This window comes from Ursus americanus, chromosome 16 (assembly GCF_024610735.1).
Source record: "Ursus americanus isolate L20-20 chromosome 16, mUrsAme1.1.p, whole genome shotgun sequence".
Taxonomy (NCBI): domain Eukaryota; kingdom Metazoa; phylum Chordata; class Mammalia; order Carnivora; family Ursidae; genus Ursus; species Ursus americanus.
In genome coordinates, this window is record NC_142142.1 from 3802672 (window position 1) to 3820407 (window position 17736).

Consider the following 17736-nt stretch of genomic DNA (forward strand, 5'->3'; position numbering starts at 1 on the left):
TCAAATTTGTCATCTCTGCCAGGCTATCTCATCATCATGGTTATTTCCTCCTGCCCTCAGTGTAGCCTGTCACCAACCGGAGCTCCTCATTACAGCCCACTTGAGGTCTCTTTCCACTACATCAAAGGAAGAAGTGTTTGGGGCAGATCTTCCTTCCCCTTGCAGGTCTCTTCTTCTAGTCTCTCCCAAATTACTAACAGCCTAAGTGCTTATTTGCAGGTGTTTCTTCACCGAAGAGTTGAAGCAATTTCAGAAGGGAGACTCAGTGTCAAAGAGGGGAAGGATAAAATGCTCCTAACTTTTTTTTGAGACTTTTTCTTTAGTTCTAAAGGGATACTATGTACAGATCTAAATCCTTCAGGCTCCCTGGACTTTTGCTGAACAACTTTTTCTTCTTCATGGGCCTCCTTTTAAAATGTGTCCCATTTGAAAACCTGCCAGTTTCCACACCAATCATAGGAAGGGATATCACTTCTTGGATCTTCTCTCTCTCCAAATTCACCATCCTTACCCCATCCCATCATCCCAAGTCTCACTGTGCCAATTTGAGGTGACCCTCCAGGATGTTGAGCTAGTTCAAAATGATGCCCAAATCTTGTAGAACTGTGTGTATAGGGGAGGAGATGGGGGCAGGGGGAGAGAAGAAGAACTTCTGGGTCTGTAGTTAGTGGTGGATTTAAATTTTCCTGGCCAGATTTCCTTTTCCATATTCCTATATGTGTGAGCAGCAATCATGTCCATTCATTTGATTAATAGAATTGTTATATTAGCTCATCCACTGCTCCCAGGAACAGACATTAATTTTTAGAGAGTACAATCTAGACTCATATTGAAAAAGGATATATTTCCTCAATTAGAAGGACATCTCGCCTTTTTCCCAGAGTTAGTGGGCCCCATTATTGTTCAGAAGAGAGGTCTGGTTTCTTTCCTGCTCTGCCTGGGAAGCTATTGAAAGAATAAATAAGCTATATTATCCTTTAATGGCGCCTCCCTTTTGGTAATTCAGGAAGGGCTCCAGACTCAATAAATTGTTTCAATAGTCTGCTTTGGGAGCTGGGGTAGCTGCCAATTCTTTTATAGTAAACCCACCTTCATTTGAATTAACCAGGGTCGTTTCTGTTCCTTGCAACCAACTGATTCTTGTCTAGAAGAGAATGGGGTTCTGACAAGTAGGCTTGCAAGCAATAGAGCCTGAAAAGAATGTGGATACTGTCTCTAGCGTTGCTTCATGGTGTCAGTTGGTAAAGATTCTTTCACCCTGGGCAGAGCAGTTTGGTGAAGACTGGCCAGCTTGAGTGGGCTTCTGCCTATCGCAAAAAAATGATGCCTGAGTAGCACCCGATATAATAGAGGCCTGGAGAATTATGGGTAGAATGTGAGGAGCCCCTGGCGTGACTTCTTATTCTGCCATGTCTGGTAGTAAAAGTTACTTAAAATATTAGCACAGTTCTAGACTCTTCTGGTATGAAGGTTTGAGTCCGTTCACCTACTAAAGAAACCCTAATCAGTGTAGGTACTGGGTACGAGCTAAGGCAACATGAGATGCATTGTAGAGGACAAAGATCAGTTTTACTTCTAAAATTCAACCATCAGTTTCTCATCCAATTGGGATGGGATTTTACTTGAATTTAAATTTAGCTTATTTTTATTTTATTTTGTATATATTTTTTAAGATTTTATTTATTTATTTTAGAGAGAGAGCGCCAGGCGGAGGGGCAGAGAGGGAGAAGGAGGGAAGTAGACACCCCGCTGACTGTGGAGACTGAGGCACGGCTCATTTCCTGATGCTGGGCTCGATCTTCTTCTTCTTCTTTTTTTTTTTTTTTTTGACAGAGAGAGAGACAGCCAACGAGAGAGGGAACACAAGCAGGGGGAGTGGGAGAGGAAGAAGCAGGCTCTCAGCAGAGGAGACTGATGCGGGGCTCGATCCCAGAACACCGGGATCACGCCCTGAGCCGAAGGCAGACGCTTAATGACTGAGCCACCCAGGCGCACTCGGTGATCTTCTGACACTGGGCTCGATTCCAGAACCCTGAGATCATGACCTGAGCCGAAACCAAGAGTCTAATGCTTAACTGACTAAGCCACCCAGGTGCCCCTTGTATGTGTTTACCTCAATCTGTTTCCTGAGCTTTTAACTCTAGTCTTAACCAACTTCTCCTTCTCTCTTTCTCTTTCCCTCTTCCTCATAATATTTGATATTTCAGATCTTCTGAGTTTATTTTGCCCTCTCATTCTAATGGTCCTGGATTGACTGGAAGAATGTGAGAGGGGGTCCCTGACCTGGCCAACACAAGCTTCAGTCAAGGACTCAGTAGTGCAGACCACTTTCTGAGAGTCGTGTCAGGGTGTCTTTCTGCACACCCCTTCCCCAAGACCCAGGTCCCACAAGGTTTGTGCACTACATGGGGAACCCAAGGGTTTCTCAATGATTATTGCTTTTGGTTTCAACCAAGACACTATGTGTTGGCCTCTTGAGGCATATTATAGAGGTTCAGGTCCTAGATTGAGCCTGGGAGCATGGTGGGTGCTTAAATTGTTCAGCCATAGAAAAAGCTTATTTCTGCCTCCCCTTCACTCACTTGTGTAGGTAAAACAAAGCAAGTCCTGTAAGGAACCTAAGAAGAGGGTTATTTAAGGGGAGGGAATGGACACAAAGCAAAGCAGTGCATTCTTTCCTTTCCTTTCTCAACTTCTGTTGCCACGGTATCACCATAGTCTATAGGCTCTCCTTCAGGGTGGGCACATCTGGCAGTGAGTATGATGGTGACTCCTCTTGGACAGGTGAGCTGGCTTCAGGGAAGGCCAAGGAGCATCAGTGACACCAGCAGGGTTCACTACTCTAAACACTGTAGTCCTGGCCTGGGACCAAACTCGGCCCATGTGTGGTTTCCCAGCTCCCGTCATTGCTTCTCATGGGTCTCTCTTTCCCAAGGTTGCCAGCCAGAAGCAGGAGCTTAATTCTTATTAACATGTTCACTCCTAAGGCTGTCATTGCAGGCGTGATCGACTTTGCTTAGCAAAGCAAATTTTGTGTTTTCTTCAATTAACAAATTTATATTGGGTGCCTTCATGTTCTAGGCTCTTGTGTGCTTAACATTTGTTATTAAAACTAAGAACTAACATATCTGTGATAACCGGTTCTGGGGAGGGGCAAGGTTACATTTACTTTTTTACTCAAAACTGCGTGCTCAAATCTAAACATGCTCATCCTTCTTGTAAACCTTGAATCCCTTTTCCAGGGTGAGGCAGGCTTGCAGTGAACACTCTGATCATTTTTACAAGAAGGGTCTTGTTAACTTCAACAGACAGTTCTTACAATACTTCCCCCAAAAGGATAAAATCAACAATAATAAGGGTGCCTGAGTGGCGCAGTCAGTTAAGTGTCTGAGTCTTGATTTCAGCTCAGGTCGTGATCTCAGAGTTGTGAGATCGAGCGCCGAGTTGGGCTCCTCACTCAGTGTGGAGTCTGATTGAGGTTCTCTCTCCCTCTCCCCAGCCCCTCCCACTCATTCCCTCTCTCTCTCTCTCTCTCTCTCTCAAATAAATAAATAAATCTTTAAAAAAAAACCCCAATAATAATATTCCCATAATCAAGGTAAACCATGTTGGAAGGTGTATGTATATATATATATATATATATATATATATATATATATATATATATATATATATATATTTATTTATTTGACAGAGAGAGACAGCGAGAGAGGGAACACAAGCAGGGGGAGTGGGAGAGGGAGAAGCAGGCTTCCTGCCAAGAAGGGAGCCTGATGCGGGACTCGATCCCAGGACCCTGGGATCATGACCTGAGCTGAAGGCAGACGCTTCACGACTGAACCACCCAGGTGCCCCGGAAGGTATATATTTTTGAGAGTGCTGATCCAGGTCCTGAAGTATTTCAGAGACTACTCTCCTGTATCCTTATTTACCAATTTTAAATGGTCCGCAATGCTGATGGAAGAAATCTCTTCTCCATTAATTGCTTTGTGATTTCATTCATACTGATAATTTCCTGTCAAGATGTGGCTTTCAGGTGAGATGGACAATTTCTTTGTCTCATCTCTCAGAGAAACCTATGTTATTGTTATTGGTAACATTTGGGATGGCTCACTCACCCCTGTAGTATTAACTAGAGTAGTTAATTAACTAGGGGCAGTATTAACTAGGGGTGTGTGGGTCAGTAGGGCAGCCACTTGGCACGTTTGGCTGTTAAGCTTTTGAAATGTGGATTGTGTGACTGAGGACTTAATTTTAATTGTAATTTATTTTATTTTTTATTTTTTTGTTAAGTAGGCTCTGTGCTGGGAGTGGCACTTGAACTCACCACCCTGAGATCAAGACGTGAACTGAGATCAAGAGTCAGATGCTTAACCGACTGAGCCACCCAGGTGCCCCCTTTAATTGTAAGTTAAATTTAAATAGCCACATGTGGCTAGTAGCTATCATACTGTATAGTGCCAGGATGGAGAAATGCTGAGACAAATTTAGGAAAATGGGTTTTGGATCACACTGCTTATATTAGGCTTTAATAGGTGGCACTCTAATCTGACTTCCCAAGGATCCTTCAACTCCTAGCTTAATTGCAAGGAGCAATTTCCATTCTTTGTTTGAGGATTTACATTGTAATTTTACAACTTTTATAAGTATAGCAGCATCCAGACATTACAGTTTTCTGTCTTTATAAACTTTCTTATTCTAGTTGGAGCCACGTAAGTATATGGTTTCCTCAATATGTTGCATATATTTTCTAGTTGTGGAAGTATCTATCTTTTCCTTTTTCTTTCTCTTTTCCCTCCCTCGCCCTCCCTTCCTTCTTTCCTCTCTGTCCCACCTCAGTGGCGTCCTTCTTTCCTTCCTTCCCTTCCCTTCTCTCTCTCTTTTAACATAAATCTCTAGCCCATAGTAGTAGGATGGCTCTAGCCCCCTCCTGCATTCCCCCACCTACATCAGCTTCCAAGCAAACTGAACTTTGGCTGAATCTTATGCCTCCAAGACCAGCTCCACCTTCTCCCCTGGTCCCTCTCCTTGGTTCAGGCCCTGAAGTAGCCCTGTGTGCTCCTATGGGGTAAGAGTGCCTTGCTTATTGCTCTCTGGCCCATTCCTTGTGTGGCTTAGACGCAACTTGGTGACAGCAAGAATGTCTTAAACCTTATGTCCTGACCGGTCAATTACTACTTCCTTCATCCACCTCCCCACAATGAGGAGGAGTTATGATTAATCTGCAGCTTCCACAAACGGGCACATGCACTAGCCGGCAAGAGACTGATTTTGTATAGTGTATTACCTCCATGAGGTTCAATGGATTACTGTGATACCATCCCATTTGACAGGATGGGGTCTGATAGCAAACAGCTGGGGTACCAGCCTCAAGGACCATTCCGTCAGTCATAGGGATCATGCTCACTCTTGGATTAAATGGGTAAGCTTGCAGACCTGTCAAACCACGGTTACCCTTTTCAAAGCCTCTCAACTGGCTGGCTTAGTGAGTGATTATTCCTATGGCCTCGTTCTGAGAGCCTTCTCTTCTGCTGCTAAAATCCACTGAATCCAAGTAGGATAAGAAATGTTCCATAGGGTACTTTGTGCTGTGCAGTATTGCTAACCCATGCCAGTTGCCTTAGAGTGGGATGGGAAGACAGAGCCAAGGCTGTTCTCTGCCAGGGTAAAGCTTACTTCTCTCACTTCCCTAGTTGAATTGATTAGCAACTCTCTCTTTTTTTAGACACCAAACAAATGAGTTACTTTTCAAACAAATTCTTACAACTAAACACCACCCAACTAATGCAGTGCTAAATCTTATAAGCCACATTATTTCCCTGTTGTGATAGATAGATGGAAGTCATAATGACTTCTCCTTCCTTGGGCCCGGCCTGAGATATACAGGGGGGCTGTTTGCACTAAGATGAATGTGGCTGCAGGACTCTAGCTGTATGCAATTTCCTGTTAGTCGCCACTGGTCTGGAATCAGTACCCACGGCATCATGGTCAAGCCTGTCTTCCATGCCCCATTGTATCTCTCCGTCTAGAGCGCTGCCCTATGAGAGGTAGGGCATACCATTCCCTAATGATCTGCCCTGTCCTTTATTATGCGGGTGGCAAAATCTGGTCCTGGATCAGAAGATGTAGTTGAGAAATGCCGTATTAGCTCAAGGTAGAGGGCTGCAGTGGCTTTGATGGTGGCTCCTTGGTTATTTGCTGAAGAACGCAAGCTCAAATCCAGGCGAGGCTAAGGCCCAGAGCCCACTGAGTTCCTCACATTACAGAAGGAGGTTCAATAGAGTCTATTCAGTACGTGTTCCAGACTTTTTGCCTTTTGGAATGTCCCAGGACATTTTTGCAGGAAAAGCTCAACTCCCACGTCCTGACCGTTGGCTCCAGCAGCAATTACACGCTCCAAAACTATGGGCTTCTGGCAACCTTGGTCTCATCTCAGGTGCATGATGCTCCGATGTGCCTCAGACAAAACGTCCCTTCACGGCATATTGGTTTACTTCATTGTTAAAGTTTTTCTGCCCCTAATCCTTTTGGTAAGTGTCTCTCTGTGTAATGGTTTTCTAGGGTTGTCATAACAAATTACCACAAATCTAGTGGCTAAAACAATAGAAATTTATTCCCTTCCAGTTCTGGAGGGCAGAAGTACAAATCTACACCCCCTGGGAGGCTCCGAAGGAGAACCCACTCCGTGCCTGTCTCCTAGCTTCTGGCAGCTCCTGGTGATCCTCAGTGTTACTTGTCTTGTGGCTGCTCTCTGACCTTCGTCTCAATCTGCATATCACGTTTTTCCTTTTCTGTGTCTCTGTTTCCTCCTTTTCTTACATGGACACATTCATTGATTTTAGGACCCATTTTATTTTATTTATTTTAAGATTTTATTTATTTATTTGACAGAGAGAGACACAGCCAGTGAGAGAGGGAACACAAGCAGGGGGAGTGGGAGAGGAAGAAGCAGGCTCCCAGTGGAGCAGGGAGACTGATGCGGGGCTCAATCCCAGGACCCTTGGATTACGCCCTGGGCCCGGGGCCAAAGGCAGACACTTAACAACTGAGCCACCCAGGCGCCCCTTAGGACCCATTTTAAAACTAGGATGATCTCATTTCAATATCCTTAACATAATTGGTCACAAATTGGTTGCAAATGAGGTTACATTCACAGGTATCAGAGGTTAGAACTTGGACATATCTTTTTTTGGGATACTATTCAACTCACTAAAAAATAGGAGAAAAAAATAGTGGTTTGATTTAATAGTATGCCTGATTTTTATAAAAAGGCGTCCGCAAACTTCTTGGTTATGATATACCATTCTATGATCTTCCATCCATTTGGTGATTTTCATTTCTGGATTCAATTCAGATTCTTACTTCCTGTTGCCCCAAAGTTATAGTTCTCTTAATTGCCAGTGACACAAAGCTCCGTCATTGTGTGGAATGGCCTTACCCCTTCCGTAGACAGGATGTCTGTGACAAAGGGTGGAAGGTAGCGCCTGTCCACTGAGGCTCATTCCCTGTTAAATGCATGGTTCTGCCTGTGTTGCACATTGTTACTTTTGATTCAAGGGTTAAGTCCCTGGAGGATGCCCCAGTTTGTCTGGACAGCTGAAGGTGAGGTTCAGGGTCAGGGATGCTTCTTGTACAATTAACTCACATAGCCATCTCTCATCCTTTCTTAGATTTCCCCCCATTTAATAACCAAACACTGTGAGTCTGTATTGCAATGTGAGACAGAGCATTCCAATTTACAAAACAACCCTGCAACCTCTGGTGAATCTTTCCACTAGCTTTTGCGGTAGAATCACAATCGATTGTTTTTCCAAATCAGTGTAATTCTCAGAGGCTGGACGCATTGCCTTACTCTAAAACTCAAAATATTTCCGGTATATTTTTTCCTGCTAGAATCTGTCTCCTTTCCTCCCCGCCCCAAATCGTCTGTGAGAGAGGCAGAATTCACAGACACCTCAAGTCTTATCTTTCTTTCTGACTTATAAGGCACCAGGGGTAGAGCTGACCAGACTGTGACTTGTAACGTGGCCAAGGCCAGTCAGCGAAGCTCCTCTGAAGCCTATTCAAAGTATGTGGCCTTCTTGGATAATCCAAGAGATGGAATGTAGAAGAATTTCAAGGTGAAGCATATGCCGACTCTAAAACCCAAACAACCCCAGTAGCCCCTGTTGTTTGTTGTGGTGGGAGTATTACATATGCTATCACAGGCTTAAGTGCCACTACTTCTTAACCCCTGTTGCCGGACTCGTCGTAGCTGGTCCTGGAACTGATGGCGCATACTCATCTCAGTGCCTCTGCTACCTTTGTTTCAGGAGATCTTTGCAACCACATATAATGGGGCACCTGACCACTGAGAAAGAAGAAAGAAAACAAGGGTGCAGAATGACACCACCTAAGGCACTGTAACCTGGTCTGTCTCTCTCAGAGGTTTCCTTTACTCTCCTCTCATGGAAAGTAAAGGGAACATCCATCTGTTCTTGACACTGGCAGAGGGCCATCCGTGAGCAGATCTCTGTTAGGTAGTATATTCTAGGCAGATTTAACCCTGTTGAAAGGTGTAGTGGATTTTTTTTTTTTTTTTTAATAAAGCCAGCCTTTCCTCGTATGCCAAATTCTAGGAAGGGGATGGGCCAGTATAGAAAAGGAACCCTTGACAAATAGAGTGGGCAATACCTTTGTTTCAGTTTTTTAAAGGGTGTGTTGGTTCCACCACTATAGCATTACACTAATTTTTGCAAGATCCATTATATTTGGGCAACTGTTAATTTAATTGTCTACTATCTATAAGGAGTCTTCAGCCTCTATTAACTTTTCCTACAGAGAATTTTATACTTCCACAGAATTAACTGGGGGGCCATTGAAGATGGCAACCTATGAAAAGGGGTACTGTGATGATGATGGTGATTAATTAATGGATATTAGTTTCCCAGGGTTATCAAGTAAATTACCACAAACTGTGGCTTAAAACAACAGAAATTTACACTTTCAGAGTTTGGAGGCTGGAAGTCTGAAATCAAGGTGTTGCTGGGCCATGCTCCCTCCAAAACTTCTAGGATGGAACATTTCCATGTCTCTTTCAGCTTCTGGTCACTTCAGGCATTCCTTGGCTTCTGGCAGCATAACTCCAATCTCTGCCTCCATCATTACATGGTATTCTGTGTGCCTCAAGTCTTCTTCTTATAAGGACACCAGTCTTATTGGATTAAGGGCCCATGCTTCTCTAGTATGATCTCATCTTAACCTGATTACATCTGCAAAGAACCTGTTTCCAAATAAGAACATATTCACAGGCATCAAAGGTTAGGACTTGAACATACCTTTTTTGGGAAACACAATAAACCTACACCAGTGGGTTTCCAATTTTCATGCCCACACCAAGCAGTTTGAGGGAGTGAGTCTCTGCCATACCCCAGAAATCTTTAAGATCAGGTACATTGCTTCAGTGGGTTTCATTCTTCATCCTTGTTTTCTTTCTTCCTTATCCTAATTGGAAACTGCAGTATGGTTTCTTCTTGGATACTCCACGATCAAGGTTACACTACCATAATTTCTGTCAATCTGGGCTTTGTTGACTCAGGGCATTCTTCCGGGTTGCCCCAAGTTATTTTTACCCACCTTTATGGGCTTCCCTTTTCCAAAATTAGTCAGTTCCTATGACTTTTATACCTAAGGTTTTAGAGAGACCCATAGAATCAGTAGCTTTATTGCTAAGTTTTAAACTCCTCCTTGCTCTACATATTCAGAAAGGGACTTAGCATGTCTTTGAAAAATACCTACCCATGTAGTCTTGCTTACCAATGCATTGGACTCCCCTTAGCATTACTCCTCGAGGCTGGGGATTCTTTCCTAGGCTTCCTCTAGAAGATATTTTGATTGACTAATCCTAGTGGTGCTGAGATACCCACTCTTCCTCCCATACCATCCATATTTCTAGGGAAGCTCAAGAAGTGGGCCTAATTTGTCAAAATGTAATTTTCAGCTCTTTTGTCAGTGATGGGTAAAGGAACCCAGGCTAAAGCCCACCAATGCTGGGCACTTTCCTACCCATAGAATTTGGTTCTGGAATGGCCACGTAACCCAGTGGAAGGCAAGTGGATTCTGGGAGGCTTCTGCGAAATAGATGTCCTAAATTTTAAGATGGTCCCTTCTTTTCTCTTGACCTTGTGTGTTGGTATGAGGCCTGGAACTGCTGTAGCCACCTTGTGCCTAGTTTGGGAATGAAGCTGACACCTGGGAATGAAGCTGCACAGTTGAGAGAACTGTAAAGAACTAGATTTGAAGCTGTGACCGACCCACAATTAACCATCACTCTACAGTGGTCTTTTCCAGTTATGTTTAGATTGGATTTCTTGTTTCTAAGAACTGAATTGAGTTTTCTGTTCCCTTGGTTTGAAAGCATTTTATCTGGCACATCCTGATGGGTCTGTTTGAGCAAATGGAAGATCCAGTGGAAGAGACAGCGATTCCCATCAGGCTGCCAATGGAGTCTTTCCTCTGTTAAACAGAGGGCTCAGGCTCCATAACCTCACAGTTGTAGGAGTCAGTCATCAACTTAGCATCCGCAGAAATCTGGCAATAGCTGCCATCCCCTGGGGTACTTATGTGTCAGACTGCGGGTCCTTTCCGTGTAACTGTGCCCAGTGATCGATACAGTTTCTTCCCAGTTGTGATCAAGCGGCCCTCACAGACTGGGTGAGGAGAGGGATCAAGATCAATGGATTGCTTGGACTTCTGAGCCTACAATCAGTTTACCAAGTACTTACTGCTCAAGACAGGACAAGGGATTTCCAAACTGATGACATTACAAATTCACGACCCACAGTAACTGGACCCTCAGGCACACTCTCTCCCTTTCTACAGCAGCCATTTCAAGTCTTCTTCACCCGCTGCAGATATTCTCAGCTATTTCTAGAGAAAATTAATATAAAAACAAAAAACCAAAACATCAGGCAGAAGCCACAGCCAACCTCCATGGAAACAAAGACGTACCAGCATCTACAATAACCCTTTTAAGGGTTTCAAAGGAAGAGGTGTCTTGCCTGCCCTCCAGGCTTAGGGCATAAGAGCCAGGTGTGGCTGGGTCTTTACCACTGAAGTACAAACGGAGGTACGAGATCTAGAAGAAATAAAACAGGCCCATGCTACCCAACAGGAAGAACTAGAGAGGCAATAAAGGAGGCCTGTGGCTAAATCCGGACGGTGACTATTAGGAAAATACGAGAGGATGCCCCGCCCACCGGTGCGCACTAAGCAGCCTGTGTGGTCTGGAAGCGACACCTCTGCCCTGAACAGTTTTGGGTCTGTAGGTAGCATCCCAGAGCCTCCCTGCCTACCGCACCCAACCCGCGGGCACAAATACAGCCCTCAGGGGAGTGGGAGGCCGAAGGCAGTGGCTGTGGAAGCCCCTCAGGTTATCCTTGTGCCGCACTATGTAGCATAGTTCCTCTACCCACTCGATGTGCACAACAAAATTTTCCATGGCTCACCCTTTGCTGTGGTGGGAGTACCTTCCAGAAAGAGGCACACCAGGGAACTGGGGCGGAGGAGGAGAACTCAAACTTACAGGGAGAGAGTTTGGGAAAGGGGGGCGGATACGAGGCCGAACAGCTTCCCCGCAGAGGTCCCCGGGGCGGAGCAGCAGAAGGGGGAGCGCTTCCGAAGGACCCCGCCGCCGCCATCCCGCCCCCCGCTCCCCTTCCCGCCTCCCGGGAGGGCCCGCTCCGCCTGCCTGAGTCACGGCTGGAGCCGGGGAGGAGCCGGGGAAAGGAGGCCCCAGCCCAGAGTGCAGCCAGCGGCCGCAGGGAGAGCAGGCAGGGCGGTCGGGGATCATGGGGGAGAGCGCGCTGGAGCCGGGGCCTGTGTCCGCAGCGCCGGCGGGGGGCCCGGTGCACGCCGTGACGGTGGTGACGCTGCTGGAGAAGCTGGCCACCATGCTGGAGGCACTGCGGGAGCGTCAGGGGGGCCTGGCTCGGAGGCAGGGCGGCCTAGCGGGCTCGGTGCGCCGCATCCAGAGCGGCCTGGGCGCGTTGAGCCGCAGCCACGACACGACGAGCAACACGCTGGCGCAGCTGCTAGCCAAGGCGGAGCGCGTGGGCTCGCACGCGGATGCCGCGCAAGAGCGCGCGGTGCGCCGCGCCGCCCAGGTGCAGCGGCTGGAGGCCAACCACGGGCTGCTGGTGGCGCGCGGGAAGCTCCACGTCCTGCTCTTCAAGGTCAGTGACCTCAGGCGTCCCCCGCCTCCCGACCACCATCTGGGGCCTCCACCTCCCCGCACCCCGTCACCCCGCCCGGCTGCCACACCCGCATTCCTGACCCCACCCGGTGGAACGGACTTCCAGAGCCGCACCCACTTCCCACCACGCTGCCCCATCCCTCAGCTCCTGAACCCAGCCTGGCCAACCAGAGTTCGCCCAGCTCGAGCTCAGGCCACGTCTACCGAATTTGCTCCAAGTCCCAGCCCATCCCCGAACGGTGGCGGAAGTGCATCCCGCGACAGATCCTTGCCTCCGATTCTTGCCCCTGCGACCATCATCCTTCCTAAGCAGGTCCCACCTACTTTCCAGACTTTTGCAGTTCGTCCAGTAGCTCTCCCTTCTTCTCCACCCTTGCCCCCTAACTTTCCCACGTCTCCTTTTTCTTTGCCCCTCGGGCTGCGGAGGCCAAGGGTGGGGCGGGTTCCCCGGTGTAATTAAGGAGTGAGGCTCAGGCTGCTGCGCGGTAGGGGGCTGCCAGGGTCAGAGCTGTGTTCATCACATGCAGGAGGAGGCTGAAATCCCAGCCAGCGCCTTCCAGAAGGCGCCCGAGCCCTTAGGCCCGGCAGACCAGTCTGAGCCCGGCCCGGAGCAGCCCGAGGCTGAAGTTGAGGAGAGCTCGGACGACGAGCCCGTGGAGTCCAGGGCCCGGCGGCTGCGGCGCACCGGGTTGCAGAAGGTACAGAGCCTGCGAAGAGCCTTGTCCGGCCGGAAAGGCCCTGCAGCACCAACGCCCACGCCGGTCAAGCCACCTCGCCTCGGGCCTGGCCGGAGCACTGACGGCCAGCCGGAAGCCCGGCCTGCGCTGGAGCCCAAGCTGGAGTCGGAACCTCCACAGGACACCGAGGAAGATCCCGGGAGACCTGAGGCTGCCGAAGCCGCGGTGCTTCAAATAGAGAGTGCAGCCTAATGGCTGTGCTGTCTGCCTCTCCTGTGCCTATGCGTAGTCCCAAAATAAATCTCCCTCTCAGAATGCAGCCTTCACGCCCAAATAAGGAGTGAATCCTGCATCCACAGCCCAGCTCTGGCCTCCCCTTCCTGGTTCCTTCAGGCTAGCCTCTCTCCTCTGAGGGAGGAGCAGCCACTCACACCTGCTTGCCCTCACCGTCAATAAAAGTAATGTCACCTAATCCAGACTCCATGTGAAGGGGTGGGAGGAAAAGGCTGGCAAGGCCTGAGACAGATGTTAGAACCTGGAACGTGACTTCAGTTTCAAACAGATCATTGTGTCCTTTCTCAGGTTCCCAGTGAATCTCGGGCTCTGATTAGTGGCACGTAGAAATACCCTGTTGCCCACTGGCTTCTTGAGCACACTTGCTCATGGAGAGGCATGCAGTATAGTCTCTTGCTGTCCCTGCTCAGGAAATGTCAACAGGTGGTGTTCCTTTTAGTTTCTTCTTCTTCTTCCACCTTTTAAAAGTTAGATTTTCCTCTGTTCTGAGCCGTCTTCTCATCCTGGGTACTCCTCTGTGAACATTTACTCCCAGGCCTTTCCCACCAGCCACACACACCCTAAGACAACTGTCCTGAGCTGCAGTTGAAATGTACCTCAACTCAGTCTGTCCAAAGCAAGCAATTTACCTTTTAATTATGTCCAGTTTCAATTTTACAGATATTTATTGAGCACTTTCTATGTATCATTCGAAATTGCTCCTCCCAGGCAATGGCACCATCATCCACACAGAAACCTGGGAGTCCTCCCTGGTTCCTTCCTCCCTCTCTCACTCCCTTCCCACTTGGAAAGTTATCCTATTGCTTTGACCTCTTCAGTCTGACCACTTTTTAAAGACCCATGGCCTTATCTTTCACCTGTTATTTGAACTGCCAGTCTGATCCCATCATCCTCCTGACTCAGATCCTTCAGTAACTCCCCATCACCTTCAGAATAAAGTCTGAGTTCTTGAATATTCCGTCAACATCTTTAATATAACCTTTCACGATCTGGCTTCTGCCCATTTTCGTAGCCTCATCACTTGCCACTTCCCCTTATTCTACTATAGAATTACACTGAGCTATGTGCTGTCATGCTCATCTCTACTCTCCTGCACACCCCAGCACGGGACCCCTGTTTCAGGCCCCGGTGCTTCTCTTCCTGGCTCCCAAAGCACCACCTGTACACCTCAGTACTAACTTGCTCACTGTGATTGTTTGCAGTTACTCTCCCCACCCCATTCCACTAGACTGCGGCTCCTCTGCTCTAGGGCTCGTTTTATTAATTTCTGTACTTTCCACGCCACATACCATACCTGGCCCACAGTAGGCTCTCACGAAGCAAGAGCATCACAGAAGTGAGAAGTGCGAGGGGATTAGCTAGGGATGGGAGCCTGGTCATCAGCCCATTCATTCAGTTATTGTCATATAAGAACACTTTTGAGTACCTAATGTACTCCAGGCCCTATCCTAGGTCTTGTGAACCCCAAGATGACAATCCCGAGGCCCTCAAGGACTTCAGAGTTTAGGGAGTACGAACCTGAATGATGTAAGTATAGTGATTGTTATACGTATGTTATTTTGAGAGGAAAGACAGGACACAACCTAACCTGAAGGAGGAGAAGTGGGGGATGTTGAAGGCAGTGTTCTTGGAAAAGGTAAATAGATGGAAAACAGGAATGGTGAGTGGCAGGAGAGTTCAGTGGTTATAGTTTGGCTTCTCAGTTCCTTTATCTGTTAAATGAGATAATGATAACCCCCATTGGGCTGCTGTGAGGATTAAGTTACATAAGTGTTCAGCACAGTGCCTGGAGCAGAGTTTGCTTCAGGTGTATAATTCATTCATCCAGTTACTCAACAAATATTTACTGAATTTGGAGTTTCTGCCAGGCATTGTTATAAGAGCTGGGGTTACAGTGGCACATAAGACAAGATCCCTCCTTTGTGGATTATGTAGGGGGAGACTGGCAATAAACAAGTATACTTATGAGACAGATAACAACATGAAAACATATGGACGGGAAGGGCTTTCTGGTTATGCGCTCTGAAGGGAAAAAAGGAATAAGGATACAGATGGTGACGGGGCAGGGGAATACTTTAGATGAGGAAGTTGGGGATTTAAAATGGGAGCGGACGGGTCACGATCTTGGGGTCCTGGGAGCCACTCAGGGTAGGGCTCCACGTTCAACAGGGAGTCTGCTTCTCCCTCTCCCTCCGCCCCTTCCTTCCCCCCCTTGTGAACGCTCTCTCTCTCAAATAAATGAATAAAAATGTTTAAAAAAGTAAAAGTGGGAGCAGAATTCAATAGTGATTAAAAAATTTTTTTTCTTATGGATTCAGTTAGAAGTGTCTCAGTCCCTACTGGCCATATTTGGCGGAAATTCTGTTATCAATCACTTTAGGGCTCCCCTCCTTCCTTAGATTGTATAGGTATACCAGGAGGTTCACACCATCGCCTTGTCTCAGAACTTGGATGTCTCTGCTGCTATTGCTTCTTATGGCCACACGATGCCACTGTTGGGGTACCAGTGTCCTGGTTGATGTCTCAACAACCCAGAGGTCTCCTTGTCCAGCCCTGTGCCCCTAAATTAGGGGTCCTTCCGCGGAGGCTGGCTCTGTCATAGCTTCATTTTCTCTGGAGAAATTCAGGGCTCATCCCTGCAGACTTCCAAGCCTTAGTATGTAGACCGTATCAGCCTACCTGGCAGTTACTCCTTTCAAGGTTCTGCCATCACAGCGGGGCTGGTCTGAGCAGGCTTAGTTCTCTATCCCCAAGGAAAAACAAATTCTTGTTCTTTTCCCAAATCCTTGGAAATATACCCAATTCCAATTTCCTCCTTTCTACTCATAGACAAAATTAAGAGCCCAACTGCACATTTCTTACGTAAAATGTCTTGATAGCTCATTGGGAAGCACACGAAGGCTCAGAGCCTGGATTCTGACCTCTAGGAACCTAAAGTCTTGGCTCACTTGGGGGTAGGTATTATTTTTTATTCCTTCTGGATGCTTCTACAGGAGAAATTATAATAATCAAGTTAAAACAAAATTAGCTTAATTTCTTAATAGCTCTCTTTGTTACATTACATGCTCCATCATTACCACTATTTCTGTGATTATGAATATTATAAACTAAAGGGAGTGGAGACTGACGGTGCCCACTTGTCTTCCAGCGTATGTGGCCCTTTGGTGGCTGCTTTAAGCAGGGGGGAGGCACACTGATGGATTACCAAAATTCAGAGTTTGGTTCTCAGTTATTCAGACCAGAAGCACAAATTTATTAGGCATTCCCACGTGATTAGGCTGAAAGAGACTGATCATAATAACTGACCTCAGAAGTGCTGGATTCATTAATTTCCTGGAGAAATCCAAATGCTAAGTGAACTAGCGTAATCTGGTTTGCCATCATGTAGCATGGGAAGCCAAAGTAAAATCTTAAAGTGTAAGAAAACAGAATTGTGGAAATGGGACGACAGTAATCAACAGGATTATCCAATCTGGTGTGATCATTTTCTGCTGGGGTATTCCTCCTACGTGGGTAAAAATATATATATTCCTGGTAGGAAATTTCTTCCCTTGTTAAGTACTGCAGATCCTTTTGTCTTTCCTTTATTGAGAATCGAATCACATAACCTCAGCATTGAAGGGAACCCAAAAGCCATCCAGTCCACCTGCATTTCCAATACAACATCCACTGCCATCTTGCTGCCTATCCATTGGCCTGTGCTTGAAAAAGCCAGGTGACAAGGAACTCATTACCTCTCAGGCAACTCTGTGTTTGAGCAACTTTGACTGATAGGAAACTTCTTTATACTGAGATCAAAATCTGTCTTTATGGTTTCTCCTATGTAGTGGTTGGCTTCCCTTCAGCAACGTCTATAAAACAAAATTTCTTTATTGCTATGATGTATGTCCTTGGAGTCCAACTCCAGCAGGCCACACAAGACTGACTCGTCTAAAACGTCTTCCACACGATCTTCCTCAGGCCAAACATTGCTGGTTTACACAGCCATTCCTCGTGATCTGTTATCAAATCTTGGCCATTCTTTTGTGGATTGTTTTAGTTCACTCATATCCATTTTGAATAGGGATGTATCAAGGTACATGGAAAGAAGCATGGCTTTCATGTCATAGTTAGAGACATCTGAGCTTCATTGCTGGTGAACGATAATTTCCTTTTTCCAGCTGTCTTGGAAGGATTAAATAAGAGTTTTTACTCATTCATTTTATCTTTGTTGTGCTATGTGATGGAGGTGGGTGGTATATTACATGGATGGGGATGTAATAGAACTGAAATAGAACCCTCATAGAACTCATATTAAACTGGCAGTTGTAGTAAAGTTTTAAATAAATGCTATGATGAGAGAATTGTAAGGTGCTATGGGAGCTGTGGGGCTTCTAACCCAGCAGGGTGGTAGTAATTACAGGGGAAGTTTCCTGAGGAGAAGTGATCTTCTCTCTAACCTGATTTCTATTTATTTTTAAAAATTTATTTATTTATTGTGGGGGGAGGGGTGGGGGGAGGGAGAGAGAATATCAAGCAGACTCCCAGCCGAGT

General features: G+C 46.6%; 2 protein-coding genes across 3 annotated transcripts in view; both read left to right on the forward strand.

Annotated features, from left to right (window-relative positions):
- FHIP1B (FHF complex subunit HOOK interacting protein 1B) overlaps positions 1–17736 on the forward strand; it is a 162974-nt gene that overhangs the window by 33727 nt on the left and 111511 nt on the right. Inside the window, exon 2 of one of the 2 annotated variants that reach the window (XM_087868080.1) lies at positions 4294–4406. The gene's annotated coding sequence lies outside the window, so the exon portion shown is untranslated. The remainder of the gene's footprint in view (positions 1–4293; positions 4407–17736) is intronic. The other variant, XM_087868081.1, reaches the window with a different exon arrangement.
- Positions 11344–14156, forward strand: CAVIN3 (caveolae associated protein 3). The gene is made up of 2 exons (XM_045783036.2): positions 11344–12212; positions 12760–14156. The coding sequence occupies exons 1-2, from the start codon at positions 11829–11831 to the stop codon at positions 13159–13161; spliced, it is 786 nt and encodes a 261-aa protein (XP_045638992.1). The 5' UTR covers positions 11344–11828; the 3' UTR covers positions 13162–14156.